This window comes from Stegodyphus dumicola, chromosome 4 (genome assembly GCF_044657685.1).
Source record: "Stegodyphus dumicola isolate Sdum_Otavi_A_Nest chromosome 4, ASM4465768v1".
In the NCBI taxonomy this organism is placed as follows: Eukaryota; Metazoa; Arthropoda; class Arachnida; order Araneae; family Eresidae; genus Stegodyphus; species Stegodyphus dumicola.
In genome coordinates this window covers 209,993,540-210,010,234 of record NC_140771.1, presented here as the reverse complement: position 1 = coordinate 210,010,234, position 16,695 = coordinate 209,993,540, and the positions used below count along the sequence as shown (strand labels likewise).

General features: G+C 32.8%; 1 protein-coding gene across 3 annotated transcripts in view; it reads right to left on the bottom strand.

Moving 5' to 3' along the window:
• LOC118182699 (cadherin-like and PC-esterase domain-containing protein 1) overlaps positions 1 to 16,695 on the bottom strand; it is a 522,776-nt gene that overhangs the window by 220,065 nt on the left and 286,016 nt on the right. For all 3 annotated transcript variants that reach the window (XM_085815937.1, XM_085815938.1, XM_085815939.1), the window contains one exon: positions 6,161 to 6,330. In XM_085815937.1, the coding sequence (XP_085672063.1) occupies positions 6,161 to 6,330 (170 nt within the window). The remainder of the gene's footprint in view (positions 1 to 6,160; positions 6,331 to 16,695) is intronic.

Sequence of the window (16,695 nt, the reverse complement as noted above, 5' to 3'; positions counted from 1 at the left end):
AATTAAAAAGTTATTAAGAATTATAAAATTAGTAATAAATTTTTATTTCAGAGCAAACATAGAAAAATATTTTCGAAAATACGTGTATAAACAGTTTTCTAATTCAAACTGAATTTATTGAATCTGCTGTTATAAAGTTGTTAGTGCCATTGTAAAAGTAAAAATCGTACACTAATAAAAGGTGTATAAGGTATTTATTTCTCCCGCCTTCTTGGCGTGCCTTCGTGGTGTGGTGGTCTGCACGCTGAGCGCGTATTCCAGAAGTCCGCGGTTCGATTCTCGTTGAAGGCGTTGCTGATTTTTCAAGTCTCCTGTTTCCAAAAATTTCTAATATCTCTACAGGTGAACCATTAAAATTTGTTACACAAAAAGTTATTTTGCGAATATTGATTTCAGAATCACTACTGCGTTATCAGTATTAATCGCAAGTCCAAGCATATCTGAGTATTGTTAAAGATGATAATATCGCTTTTTAGCTTAATGCATATTATATTATATTATATTAATAACAACATGTTAAGTAAAGTTATTGCAAGAAAGTGCTTTATGAACTGCTTTAAACTGTCTTTTTTTATACCGTTTGTTCAATTTTGAATCATTAGTTATGCATTCCTGTGTTAAATTACTTATATTAATTCTCTCATCCATAAATACACGCCATTCTTTGGTAGATATATTTCACAGAAAAGATGACACATATTCACTAAAAACGAGCAGTTTGGTTACTTATAGTATTAGAAATCGCAAGAACTTAACCAAATGGAGACTATTAAATTTCAAAGAATTGTTAGTCTTGGAAATACACCCACGGATTCTTTTGAAATAATTCACGTTTACTTTTGAATTTAATACATCGCTCGTAACAAGGTTAAATGTCTGAGAATGCAGCTATATACGAAATATAACATTTAAAAAGGTGCACTAAATTCGCGACAACAATTACATAAAAGATCATTGCGATGAACAATGCTACCCTTGAGACTAGGGAAACATAAATCGGAACGACTGAAAGGTAAGTCGACTATATAAAGTAAAAGCTTTCTCGTGTAAAGAATTAAATACAGAAAAGCCCTTTCATTCACAATCTTAATCGGAACCGACAGCTGATTTGCAGTTAAGAAGCCCGTTAATTTGAAAGTTAAGTTTTCCGCTACTCGTAAACTATTACTGAAATAAACCAAGAATTTATTAAGTGCAATCACTAGATACATTACCTCCTAGGAAGAAAAAACTTACTTGGAAAAGATTTGCAACCAGAGTAGGTTTTTTTAACCTTTTCAGACATAGTATATTCTACATTTTCAAGTGTCTTTTAGGAATTTTTCAATGTCAAAATTGCAGTTTCCTCACTTATCTTGCTGTTATACAAATTTGCATGAGTTCAGAATGCGTATATTTACAATCGTGGTTTGTAATGATGTACCGTTTCAATCTCACCCTCTTCCCTTTTCGTCTTAGGAAACGCTAGAGAGTTGCCAACGCTTTCATTTGAATTAGCAGCAAGCTTATTGGAATAAAATGTTTTTAGGTGTCAAGTTGTAACATCAGAATTCTTTACATTTCTGACGCTTCTTTTTGCATTTTTTCTAATACTTTTTGGTCATCTAGCCTTAAAAAAGCATTTTTACGCTATGATATTTTTTATTGGCTATCAGTAACTCGGTTTAATTCTTAACATTTTTGAAGAAGTCAACAAAAGTACTGGATATCCAACGGTTTGGACAACATTTATCAGCAAAAGAAAATTTTTGATAAAAAGAGTTCATTATGTTTACCAATTTATTTCTTTTACACTGCCAAAGAAGAAATGTAGGCGTGAATCAAATAACGAAGCCTTAAAAGACTGAATTGCAAACTTTAATGTTTCAGAGGTGTGAATATAAAGAGTCATGTTTTAAAGATCGGCATGGATTCAAACATTTATCCATTATTATTTTGCAGTTCTTTGACCTAAATATACTCAATAAATGTTTGCAAATATTCTTGAAAAGCCGTCATGTAGCAATTCTTTAACTGTATTTAGCTGCTGACAAAATTTCCTAGTTTTGAACTCAAAGAAACGTAAATTTTATCTTCAATTATGATGGCAAATTTGTATCTTAGCTATGTAAATCCCTGCTTATTAGTATCCAGTGCTGTAAATAAAATTTTCGTGCGACCGAAACTTAACAGGATTTTAACAAGGAGATATATGTTTACTTCCTTGTACGAAGTAAAGAGTGTATTCTAATCACGAAAAATTTCGGGTATCATATTTCAATGAAAATATCCCTTTTAACCTCTCTCGAAACCATTTGAACGATGCTTTTCGTGACATCTGTACTTGCGGACAGAATAAAGATTGTTTCTGCCAAAAAAGATTTCAAAATGAATTCAGAAGGGATCATTTCCTTGACGTCTGTACGTACACATGTATGTATCTCGCGTAACTCAAGAACGAGTAACCGTAGAGCGTTAAAATTTTACATATACGACTCCTATAACATGTAATTGTGCACCTCATTTTTTAATTGTAATCGGCGGCACCAATCTTTTATAAGTATACATATATATTCCCACTCTGTTACCTGGCTCGGTGAGCTTAGTTTTTTTTATTCTAATATGTTCGTAAATTGTGCATTTTTTGCTTTAATAGGGATTGAATTATGCTTATATGCTTCCTTTAAGGTTTTTTGCCTTTAGTTAATTTGCGACTAATAGTTGTAGAATTACCAACAATTTAAAAGTTGTTTAAGTGGTACTAAGCCTAAAGAATCCACTGTTTGTTTACATTCGAAATTCTTAGTGGAATAGTGAATTAAGTCAGTTTTTGTACCAACTTCAAAGACATTTGCCGAGTGGAACCAAAAGTAAACTTTCAGTTTTGTGCACCGAAAAATTTGCCGTCTTACCCGCAGGATGAATTACTTGTTTTTGAATTAAAAGCTCTAATTGCTTTTTTACTTGTTTTAACTGTGTTTGTTGCTTTATATTTTTCTGTATTTTATAATTTTTAATGGAGCTATTTTAAATTATTATTATTTTTTCTTTTGCCGAGAAGTGAAAACTAAATTAATTGAATTCGAAATATATCTCTAATGAATTCCAGGCCATGCTTACGACATTTCAGCTAAATGCTGTCCAATATTTTCTAATCTAATAACTTTTTTCAAAACATTCTGCGATCTTCTTTAGAAAGAAAACAGTATTTTTTATAGTTCAGGTGAAGCTAATAAAAAAAGCAATTATTTTTAACGCGTTTAAAGTATTTATATATGTTTTTCGTATTGAATCTTTTTCGGGATAACTTAAAAATTTTAATAGGTTACTTTTCCATTTATAGCGTGAATTTAATGGCAACGGTAATGGTTTTAAATTACTCTGTATTAGTGATCCATTTTGAGGATTTCTAATCATTGTTAAGTTGTAACTTTCTTATTTTCACTGATTCTTTTTCGTCCTTATATTCTCTTATGAATATCTTGTTCTGAAATAAATTAATTGTCACCTGTAGGTATTGATATTATTTTGTTTGATGTACGCGGCCACACTGTCAGCCTAGGAAATGAAGGGGCAGATCAGTTGACAAAACAAACTAGAAACGTTCGAATTAACAAGACAATGACACTGTCTAAGTCAATTTTCAAGAAATAAAGCAATTCTGAAGGTGGAATGAATTACACAGTAGTTTCTCTGACTAGACTAGTTTTTCCTTTTATTCTTACAGACTCAATAATATCACATTTTTTTGCAATTTTGAGATTAGTAAGCTTTTAAATAGTCATACAATCGTTAATTACAGTAATATTGCAAAAATCTGCAGTTATCAAATGAATGCGCTATGTAGTAACATATTTTAAACGACATGAATTACACATTTCTGAAATAAAATAAAAATTACAAATATTAAAAGATGTTTTTACTTCATTTAAAACACTCGTCATCATTTGAAAGGTAAAACTCAGGATCTTTCGTCATACTGGATGGTAGTAGTCTAGAGTGTGACTGCCAGGCCATGTGCAAGGTAAGTTCGACGTCTTAATGTCTTGTTCACAGCAAAATATTTACCAGATTAGGCGGATTATAAAGTTTAATATAACGCAAGGGCTCCGAAATTTGGGAAAACTCATTTAAAGAGATTTTTAACGTCAGAGACAAATACTCATGCACATACGCTTACCATTTCCACATATTTCCATAAATGAAGGCTCTTCCATGATGACGTAAGAAAAATAAAACTGCCTCTTCCTATTTCAAATATGCCAATTTAGGCGACCTTTTCGTTTCACTTTATCCACAAAGAAACAAAAGCAGTCTCCCGTAAGGTTAAAAATTCGGGAAAAGAAACAGATGAGATAATGAAGTTCACTCCCGCCTTCACCGGTTTACTCGCTCCCCCCTGCCCTCTGGGTAACTTGGAATTTTTGCGAAAATTTATCCGACGTTTCCCGTTTGGCCCCAGGCGACCATCTCTCCATCTTTCACAGCGGTTTCGAGAATGATTGGGAAGTGAGGAAAAGCTAGAATAACTGCTCCCAATCATGACAACTTGGAATAACGGGAGATATCGAAAATCTCTACCCCCTCTTTTTCTCCAACCAATTCTCCTCCGTCTATTACCATACATATAGAAAGAGTTCTTAGAAGATTTACATGTGACTATTTCATGTTGAGATTTCACCGGTGTTTTGAACGATTCTTTCGCAAGTATATTCTAAAGGAGGCATTTCTTGAAACAAAGGCACGTGATTCGTTTGAATTTTGGTCCAACTATTCGGTTTTGTAAAGACTTTATGCTCTAAGGTTGTTGTTGGGATCTCGAATACCGTTCAGACGAGCTGGAAACAAAGGAATTTTCGAAGGACTGATTTTGCCTTGTGTCCATTTAAGGAATGAGACCCTAAAAAGAAAATCTGAATCAGTACTAGTGCAGTACGAATATTTTATTTATTATTTTGTTGTACAGAGAGTTGCGTTTGAATTAAAATGCAATATTGTGCCGCTAAGCCTAATAATTTTCTTGATGGCTGCCATTGCTTGTTTACATTTGAAACAGCAGAGTAGTGGTTTTGTTGCCAATCTAGAGAAACGTAGCTTCGCAACAACAAAGATAACGCCTTCATTTATTATTGCGAATTAAATCATGCTTAATCCTTTCTGGAATTTTTCGAGGAAATAAGTGTTTAAGATTTACTTCGTAATTTTTAATACAGATATTTTGGGTTTCTATGTATTTTTGCCTTGTCGCGAAGTGAGAACTGAATTAATTGAATGAGAAATACTAAATTGTGTGTGAAAACTGTTTCTTTTTTGTTTTGTTTGCTTAATTTCTTTTATACATCGTTCTAGCTTTGTTATAGTATTTGAATAGAACATGTGGCAACGATTAGATAACTCTTTAAATGATATAAATTTTGTGCGTTCCGAGTTATAATATGAACAAAATATAATACTGTTAAGTGAACCTAGTGCCAGAGTGTCGCTATGGTAAACAAATAGAGTGAATTTTAATGAATGCATTTATTCTATTGTGGTTTATGCGCTGTCGGCGAAATAGGTTTAATTCAATCCAATAAGTTTAAACGAAATGCAAGAAAAAATGCGTATAATTTAATATTCCGTACAAGGAAGTCATGTGGTGCACACATCAGATTTTTTGAAGTTATATAAACGATTTTACTTTTCACGCATTCAGTGAACTATAAAGTATTAATGTAAAACGCATTTTCATAATAACGCGTGGCAGAAGCATATTTTTGAATCGCGCAACTGCATTTTGTACATTATGCAACTATATCTGCACAGTGCAGCTACCAAGAAATATTGAGGAAACATTATTTCGTGCTCCTTTATTTCATCGTCTTATAATCCATTCTCGCTCCATCTGTATTTTATAGATAATAAACCGTTATTTCTTAAATTTTTAAACAGATCTTTCGAATACTTTAAATAGTGGATATAATTCCGTGAATGCGCAAGCTACATCATTTTATGCCGCATAAATATTGAGAAATATAAGAACCGCAGAATTATTTTTAGAAATTAACGGAAGAAAGTAAGGATTTAAACTGTCCCAAGTTATATCACTGATTACTGAAAAGTATGGATTGAGCAATTTTTAAGTCCTCTACAGCTTCCGATAAAAAATAACATCATAACAATGAAACTGATTAACATTCACCTCTTCGAGCAATTTTTCCAGTCTGTAATCGAAGGATGTCGCTTGGGGGTACGAGAGATTAGGAGGAGAGGGGACTCCCGCCAGCGGCACCCCTTTGTCTTGTGACGTCAGCTGCGAGAGGATACTCCGCTTGAGTGCGCTGCTTCCGACGCCGTTCGACCTGCTGCCATCTGCAAAACATGAAAGTACAGCTTCAGAAATGTGTAGCTTACGTCAGCAAGAAAATTCTTATATTTAACAAGAGATCATTAAGCATCAATGAGCGGTTTAATGGGCAATAATTGAGCTGAAAATACGAAAAAAATAAATGAGAAAATGTTTGAGTGGGAAAGTGGACAGCAAAAATACAATAGGAGGGAATCGATTGTGCATTAACAGAAAAGTAAAGAAGAAGTGGTAAATTCACATCTAAGGATTTATTTTAAAAAGATGGTAATGTTTCAAATTCGAAGTTTTGAAAACAACTGAAGGCTTGATAAAATGCAAGTACTTCTCGTAGATTTTAACAGATGTTCAAATCTATTTTTATCGCATCGTAGTGGAAGAATTTTTATTTGTTAAACTGCATACCGCAAAATACTACGAAGAATAACGCTTCGCATTTTACATTTAATGCTGTATTAAGCAGATATTTGCTGGATCTGAAAATAGGAAATAATACGATTTAATGAAAAGTGTGATATATTTCCAAAATTATAATAACAGAAAAGAAATATTTCTGATTAGTTGAATCAAAAATTACTTTAATGCAACAAATGTTCGATATAGTTTCCTTTTTATTACTGCGTTTATTCACTGAGAGAGAATTAGTTTGCGTCTAAGATGGCTAAGTAACTTCTGAGTCCTCTCAGTTTCAGTACTAACTAAGAATCTCAGTCCACTTGTAAAAAATTTTCTCCTTGATCACCACGTTCCTTCGCAATGCAATTGGAAGGTACGTCTGGTTAACAGTTGGCAGGTTCGAAATTCCAGTTCGGGACAGTCATTGCTTGTTTTTCACATTTCTTGTTCCAAAAAATCTTAATGACTCTACGAGCGGAGTCAGAACTAAATTGTAGAAAACGAAAATTCATCACCACCTGAATTTAACTACTCTGTCCTTTTCTTCCTAGAGAGAAAAACGTAAGAAAAAAGAAACGTTTTTCTCTAGTAGAGAAAACCGTAAGTCACTTTCTCACACCTTACCGCATATATTCGGTGTAATCTGAAGCACATCTGGCTGGCAGTTGGTAGGTCTGGAGTTTCAGTTCCGTGGAGAGCAATGCTGAATTTTTATATTGCCTGCTTATATGACTGTGCAAGTGGAGCCCGTTCTAAAATGCGGTGGGCGATAATTCGTCACATCTGGATTTTGCGATTAAATCCCCTCCTCCTCCGCTGTCGTCCAATAAGTGGGAAAGTTTGTAAGAAAGTCTATCCTTCTTACAGCGTGCCTTCGTGTTATAACTGGAGAGCACCTTTGGCTAGCGGTTATAAACGAACACATAAGCGGACGAGAAAGTCGCGGAGGAAACACTGTCATACAAATCATCGTGAGAGAAGAGAAAGAAAAGAGAAAATACCTCAGTTTTAAAATATTGTGGCCCCAAAAGTCAGCAATTTTAAAACAGCGTCGTACAAAATATCTTGGTAAAAAAATACCTGCACATCACTGCATACGTGTGTTTATAGACTTTAAATGTTTTAAATGCATGTTCACATAATGATAACGTAGTTTACGTAAGCGCACGAAGAATGAGGAATATTTTTATCTCTATATTTTATATTTTTATTTTAATTAATAAATTGTAGCGTTATTAGGGTTTTATGTGAAGTAGTAGACATAAAAATGAGCAATGTCCTTGCCGGAACCTCGAGAATACCAGTCGAGTGAGCTACCGTTACACCACGAAGACTTGCTGGAAGGAGGGAGAAAATACCTTATGTACTCCCTATTTGAAATGGCAAGCGGAGATTAGGAGACCCAGCCGTCAAAACCTGGTGGTGACGAATTATTGTTTACCACCTTTTAGTTCGGGCGCCACTGTTGAGTCATTAGGTTCATTTTTGAAGCAGGAAACGCGAAAAATGCGGATTTCCCTCGCCGGGATTCGAACTTGGACGTCTTGAATACACGTGGGGTATGCTTCTAATTACACTATGAATGCATGCTGGAAGAAGGGAGAAGATAACTTTCACTGAAAAAACGAGAAGGAAATTTAAGATTTTAAAATCTGAAAATAGGTAGAAATGAATGGTACGAGTGACAATTAATATAATTTTAAACGTGTATAACTAACTACTTGAAGTCATTTTTTAAATTCATCTCTTTTATAAAAGTGTATTAGTAATCACAGAAGCAAAAATATTCTTCATTTCTTCTTGTTCTCACAGACCTTTATGCAAACGTACATCTAAAATTTTCAGTTTTAAAAATTGTTTGCCATATTATTATCATGCAATGATTTGCAGGTATTTTATCTTTTATCACGATATTTTGTACAGAATGTTTCAAAATATGGTAAATTTTGAACCACTTTATTTTCTACCACAATATTTTAAAAGCGAAATATATTCTCCTTGCTTTTTCCTTCATCCCCGAAGTTTTGTACGGTAATATCTAGCATCTTTCTCTCCGCGAAGTCTTTGCTGGGTCCTTTTCCATGTCCATCCAGGATTTCGAATACCATGGAAGGGTTCTCTAAATTTTTTTTTTTTTTTTTTTTTTTTTTTTTTATGATTCTTGTTCCAAATTTAACCTAAAGCGTATGACCTAAACTAAAGCGTATAACCTAAAGCGTATAAAACCTAAAGCGTATAAATATATGCGTAGACACGCACATATCAAGAAAGCAAACAAAATGCAATCGCTATCTTTTTCATTGCAGTGATGTGTTAGAAAATTAAATTTGTTCGCTTTTGATTTCGAGATCGTTAAGCATATAGTAGAAAGAAAGTTTTACACACATTTTCATTTTTTTTTTAAACTCTCAAGTTAAAATGAAGTTGAAACTGATGTAAAAGAACAATATGTGAAAAGATTGAGAAAGTTAAAAGAAAGTACGTTTATATCGAATTAATTGGTTGTTATCACATTAATCAATGACTACGAACATTAAAGTAATCCGAACATATGGACTCTAAAGCTATCATCATAAATTTCGTAATTTATTCTCTTTGAAACACGAAAGGATTCAAGATTCATATGCTATTTATAATCTCAACGAGAGATTACCTTACAATATGAGATTGTGTTTAGAAATTATTCCTGTACACTGCGTAATCTTCTTTGCCCAAGTTTTTGACAAGCAATCATTGCTGAGCTTATTAAGCTATCACATCTTATCCTTAATTTATTCCTTTACTATCCTCTGGATTTTTTCCGTTAAGAAAGAAAAGAGAAGAAGAAAGTGCGGTTGGATCCTTATTTCAGACCGGCTTGGTCGAAATGCTGAATGGCTACCTTTTTCTCTATTACAGTTAGCTCTACTTTTACATTAAGAAGAGACAGATACATTGAGAAACTGATAGTTTGAATTGGAATTCAGTCCAATAAAAAATGCAATAATGTAATATCTCATCTTAAGAGAACTTCAAATTACGCAGCTTGTAAGATTTTTACTTGATTTGGTAATGTTAATTTGTCCAATAGGCCTTAACAGATGTACAGTGAATTATCGGTATGCCTAAAGTAATTACAAAATCGTGGGAAGATTTAAATAACCTTTTATCTAAACAGAATTTAGAACATAAACGCACTCTCTTGTGCAACAGTATCAGCCACAGCTCGTGGTGATGTAACTAAACAGAAAAATTTGAGTTAAACGTGGAATACAGTCAATGACTTAACAATGAAGTATTACAATAAGCTGCCTCAATAATTCTTCCCGAGTATCAAAACCAAAGTGCCGTCAGCGATAGAAAGCAAAGCCGAATAACTATAACTATCAGAATTGACAAGCATTTTACACCTAGCATGCATGCGAAGGGAGAAAAAGACTCTGCCTTAAAACGAAACAAAACAATAAACGCAATTTAAATACTGGCTAACTCATTTGGGTGATGAATACGGAAAAGGGAAGTTATAGTGAAGACCAAAACCATAAAAACTGGTCAATTTAAATAATAACCTTATATACCTATTTAATTTTACACATTTATGTTTGTAATTACTACTGAATGCTAATTGTTTAAAAAAATAGCCTGCATGTAAAATAAAATGTGTGCTGCACTACTAATTAAATGTTTTATAGTAAACAACTTGGCATCTTTCAAATCATAACGAAAATGAATATGCGTCATATTCACCTTAATTTTGTGGATTTTGAAAACGTAACTAGTAATTTAAGCATAAAAACAATTATATATATATCAGGGGAATAATATAGTGCAAATTTCCATGAAAATGTGTAATAAAGTATAAAAGTTATCCTCATTTTATTTCAGGAATATTCATTATAAATTTCCTTACATGGATAGCACATCATGTAAATAATTTCAAACTTGGGATAAAATAGCTCAATTCTTTTTGAATAATTATCAACTGTGAGAACATAATGTTTAAAAATAAATCGATTACATAAACTTAAAAGTAAAATAAAAATTGTAGCATATAATGCCCGTATAAAGTTGATTTCATATATGATGATCCTGTATTTTTGAAAGGTGCTTTACATAGAAAAATGTGTTTTCATGTAAAATGTATGGCTTCACATATTTAATTTGATGCGACTAAGGGATTTTCCCCCAAAATAGTGAAAATACTCGAGATATGACTTGTAGAAACATTAGGATTTTTTTAAAAGCAAGGAAGATGAAAAATGAGCAAACGCTTTCGCCGGGAATCGAACCACAGACCTCTGGAACATCGGCTCAGCGTGCAGAACCATTACATCACGATGGCACGCTAGGAAGGCGGGAAAAATACTTTTAGACTAAAATAATATAGGGTTCTTTAACATAATCTTTTATGCCACGACTTCATAATATATTATTTTAAAATACTTTGTAAGGATTAGGCTGAAGTATGAAAACGAGTATGATTTTTAGGTGGGTATTTAAACTGAAAAAGCTTTCACGGTTCGATGGTATTTAACTTTCATGGTCAATGGTATAATACACAAGTACCAACTAATACATTTTCTACTTTTGCTTTTATTTACTGATTAAAACAATTCAATTCTCTACTTGAAAAAGGTGCTTAAATAAAATGAGAGCAAAGTTCAATCTTGCCAAAAAGAAAAAATACAGCTATCTATTTAACGCATTTTCCAGAAATTCTTAAGTTGATGAGATTTCACGTTTCTTTTAGCAACATAGATACATCATCGCGAGGTTAATTTCTGAAAGGATTTTAAATAGAAATCTCGAAAATCTCTCCCCAAACAGACAGCCTCTCAATAAAAATGTCTTAAGGAAACAACAAAGCTTTAGAACACTACGAATAAAAGAAATTCTCCTCGTGGTGAAAAGGTGAAAGCAACGAAATATAATAATGCAGGATATTTTTTCGATATATCATGATCAACCCAAGAGGACAAAACAACTCTACTACACAACAGAAAAGAGAGAGAGAGAGGAGGATAAAAAAAATTGATTTTCATTGAAAGTACAGGAAAAGACAAATCGCCTGGAGGAGCTTAAATTTTTCAAATCGTCGCGCAAACATTCCATGAGAATGAAGATTGAATTTTCAAATAAAAAAATCATAAAACAGCATTAGAAATAAAAACAAAGTTTGTTTTCCCAAACCCGTGCTGTTTTTTTTTTCTTGTTTATTTCCGAATAAGAGATCTCGTCTAAAGAGGAATAAAAATAAATGGTTCCGATGAGGAAGGGTTTCGATATGTCTGGTAGGATTCTAATAAAACTAGCATTTACGAATGCGATTTGGAGGTGTTCAGGGATTCAGAGCTTCCTGAATCTTTTCTGGAAATACATTGCAATTTAAGCCCTCCGAGATAAAAGGTAAAAAATATATTTTTATAATTACAGTGTTTACAAATAGTATTTGAAGCTTATGATCTTAGAGAAAAAAAATCCTTGTAGTATTTTCTAGAAACTGCTCAAATTTTGGCTTTATGCTACATCCCAAGCATTTGTAAATCAAATGCAAAATAATCACTTGAACTCGGAAACCACTTCTGATTCGCGACTTTTCAGTATGAAGAAGCGAAGAAGCCTAACCAATTCTAAATCAAAGCATTTTAATATGAAAATTAGTAATGTAATTTCCTAAGAAGCTTATATTACGCTCAGTTTTGCAGAAGCTTGTAAAGCGCTCCATAAACATTGATCTGCAAAGGTTTTATTATCTTAATAATTTTATTTACGAAAAACAGAAAACTCGCTATCATAGAAACTGCCCATTATTAATGCACTGAATAAGACAGTAAATATTGTTAGTTCAACTCGGTTTCGAATTCCAGCTGCAAATAGATTTTCTGGGTTTTTCCGCGCGTAATGTGAATACGAATCAGTTTCCCTAAAAGCGTTCTTTACGAAGGCGTTCCTTTCTTTAGACATCGAGGTAAAATTCGATGGCTTAAACATAATTAAATAATTATGAACAAGGTAGCAGCTTCCGACAGATTTTCAAGTAAATTAATGCTCGAAACAGGAGGCATTTTTGACAACAATAGATAAAAATTTTCGAATTTTGTTGAAAGAAATGTTAAATCCGTGTAGTAGCATCCGATCATCAGAAGCTGGTATCTTATTTGCAATATTACGTAATCAAAATGAAGTGACTGAGTTTTTCGATGATTAATGCATTTTGAAACAAAAGAACAAAATACTAGTGAATAGAATATCTGATGATATTATAATTCTTTCTTTAATTAAAAAAGTTTGTATGCAAAAGAAGTTAAAATAAATTTAGATTTATACTTAGCATCAGTCAACATTTAAAGTCAGCTTTTGCTAAATGAAAGTCAGATGTTCGTGATATGCTCTGAAACCGTGTCCTTAGTGCTAAACACTCTTACATATCATTACTTCATACATTATCTAGGAAGGCACATGATCAAGAAAGAATCATAAAACAAGTCCTACATAAAATTTCGCTTACAAACAAATGAAACATAAAACCATATCCTGTTGCAGCACTACTTGAAAACCAATGATAGACTACAAGGCACCTTTAGCGAAAAAGCAACAATGAAAAGTAAATAAATAAGTACTAAAGAAACCATAGGTGATCGACATTCCTACAATAACTTGACCTAGTTATTTTAAAATTAAATAGAACAACATTAAATACTACATTCTAGAATAGCCAACTACAAACATGTTCAAAACTAACAGAATTTTCACATTTGGTTGATTATCTCCAGAACTGCTGAAGAAATTTTAATGACATTTGGTATGGTGACAGGTTGATATAATACAAAATAATGTGCCATTAAAAAGCCACGATATACGCGTATGATAATGCAGGAGCCCAACGCCGCAGAAAGTTCTGAAACAAATGTTTTCATTGTTTCTCTAGGAGTATTCCAGAATGTTTTATAATGTTTAGGACTGGAGATCTGGAGGATAAATCTATCAGTTTAATAGAGAGGAGCGTTGTCATACATAAAAATGAACTATCCAAAGGCAAATTCACTACTGAAATGGCGAATATAAGAATCTAAGATCTCTTTCTGTCAAAGACTTGAATGGCTATGTTCTCATCACACATGATGCCTGCCTGCCCCCCAATAATACCTCTTCTATCACATTTTTCCTTTCCAGGATGTTGGAGGAGAGCTAGTGGGCCTCTGCATCTCTCTAGATGAAGGTACATTGAAATTACTCGTAGTTTGGCTGAGTCGGTACACATCGTTGCACAGTACGGTACCGCAATGATGCTTGGTTCAAAGTCGATGCTTCCTGTAGCATGCTAAACGGGGTCTCTTGCGCATAGGAGTGAGTGGAGCTAAATCAGCAGGCCGTTTTCTTGAGAACTTGAAGTTCTATGTTCATCTTGGTGCAGTTGGCTTCCAGTTCATTTTTATAGACAACAATGCTCATCTACATAGGGTTAATTTGGAGGATGACTTTCTGGAAAACGAGGCTACCAGTTGGATGGTTAGTCCAGACACAGATCAAGACCTAACTCTATTGAACTTGTCCAGTACGTTCTTGGGTGGCAATTGTAATTTGCCTTTACCTTCCAGAGCTCTTCAAAACCTAAAAATATCGTTGCTGCAGAAATGGGACGGCCCCAATAAGTCATAAAATACCCAATTGCCAGGTTGAACCTTGTAAGAAATGGACTAATCCAAATGAGATTTCTCCCTCATTTGCAATATACCGAGAGTGGCAACCTGATCACAGCAGGAAAAGGATGATTCACACAATTTTCTGTTACGTTTTTATAATATTTTTTTTTATATGATTGTTAGAAACGTAGCCAATGAAGTGAAATGCAACATGTAATTCTCAGGTTTGATTTCAACAAAAACATACTCGATCATGTAAAGTTTAGATCTTGATCTGAAAATTTAGTTTCCTTTTCCAAGAATATTAAGAAACTCTGAAAATTTCAGAAGTGATTTCTGAGTAAACTTAAAATTAAAATTTTTTTATTGTTCTTAAAACAATACACATTACGCAATAATACTAAACATCTCACAGCATAGAAAGTTTTAAAAATACAATCGCAAATTAAAAGCTGCATCTAGTATAAAAATGATCATTTCGTTGCGATTCTAAATACACGAAGATTTTTCATTTGAATTCAACGTTGTATAAATTCTAAATTTTTAATACTATTATTAATACCCAGCGTTTTTAGAATATCAAATTTTTAAGAATTTTTGAGGATAATGATACATCAAATGGATAAAATCGAACACTCCATATGTTTCCTACTGTTACCTCCCCCCGCATTTTTTAATAAACGTCATAGATTTCCATAACAGTGTCAAGTTAATCGTTCTAACCTCTTCTTCACGAGGTTTGGAGAGCACATGTCCTGTCCCATTCGCTTAGCCTGTTTCTTACAAAGTCCATGGTTACAGCATGAAGCCGTTGTGACAGCTGTATGTTTCATATTGAAGACCATATTCACTTCGATACCTCTCTTTATTACATTCATTTATTACATTTATTATACATTATTCGATACCTCTCTGACTTCGAAATACCTATTTTTTTGTTCGATCTTGCAAACTTAATTTAAAACCTTTTTGTGCCGATAAGCACAATCATATACGCGTATATTATGATTGATATGTGGTATATGCTTTTGTTTTATATTAACCTATGTCCGTGTCGAATTTCATTAAAATCTGTCAATCAGTTCTGGAGAGAATGGACCAAATAATTTTCACAATTTTTTAACCCCGCTGTATTTGCAGAAAGAATAAAAAGAATTCTGAATTTGATGCAATTTGATACAATGATTCAGCCACTTGCATTTAATTAATTTCGCTTTAGCATTAATAGCAAGGAAAAATATAAGTGCTAATATTAGAAATTACATAATTTGGATTTGTTTAAAGCACTCGTGCATGATGCAGTTTTAGCATTCATGAAAAGTTTCAAGAATCAAATATCTTTTTCCTTAATAGACTAGTTTAGTAACCACTGCCATACTTTAAACTATCGATATACTTCTAACAGCCCGCTGGTAAAAAGTAGCTAGAATCTTAATTTTGGCGAGTCACAGTTGTTCATTTTATTTTTTAAACTAAATTTCAAAGTAAATGAGCTACAGCTTTTCACTCCAAACTAAAATTCCTAGATGTGCAGCGGAAAGCTTTTAGCAGACTTTTGGAATTGTAATGAAAGTAGTTTTCAGAATCTATCAAAGGGTGATAACATGGCTTGACAAATTTTTCTTATCAGATACAAGCAAGAAAATAATGACTAAACTCTAAATGACTTAATAACTCTTTTAGATTACAATTCAAGGAAGAAGCTTGTGTTTAACTAATATGCCTTTTCTGCAGTTAAATAACGAATCTCAAGCAAGCAGTGATATGGAGACGAGCACCACTAAAACGAATCTAAAGCAATTAAGATCAATAGCAAAATATTAATTATTTATAATTAAGGTGTTCTTTAATAGTTGATGTTTTCTAAACCTCTATTTTTTGCGCAATATTTTGCCTAATTAAAAAAAGTGAGGGATAGTTAGTTTCAAATCGGAAGACACAGAACATAGTCAAATACGAAAAATATTGTAAAACAAACGTCGCAGTTTTATCGGCTATAGATTTTTGAAACAAATCTATACTTATTATGAAGCTAAGAGACCAAAATTTTCTAAAAAAGAAAAAAAAAAAAAAAAAAAAAACTTTTAAAAATATATCAAATTTTCAAATTTTATTATTTTATGTCAAGTGTAATTTATTAATCATGCCTTATGAAGCTTTCTTTGGCAGTTTTAAAAGTCCCTAAATGCTGAAGTTCTGATGTTTAATTATCATGTATTCATACGAAATGCAATTCAAATATACAGAATCAGTCTTGATTATTCCTTAATACATGTAGCAATTGAACTGTTTGTGACGGAATATTATTCACTATAATCTCGTAACCCGTCACAAAATTCCAACAACTACGCT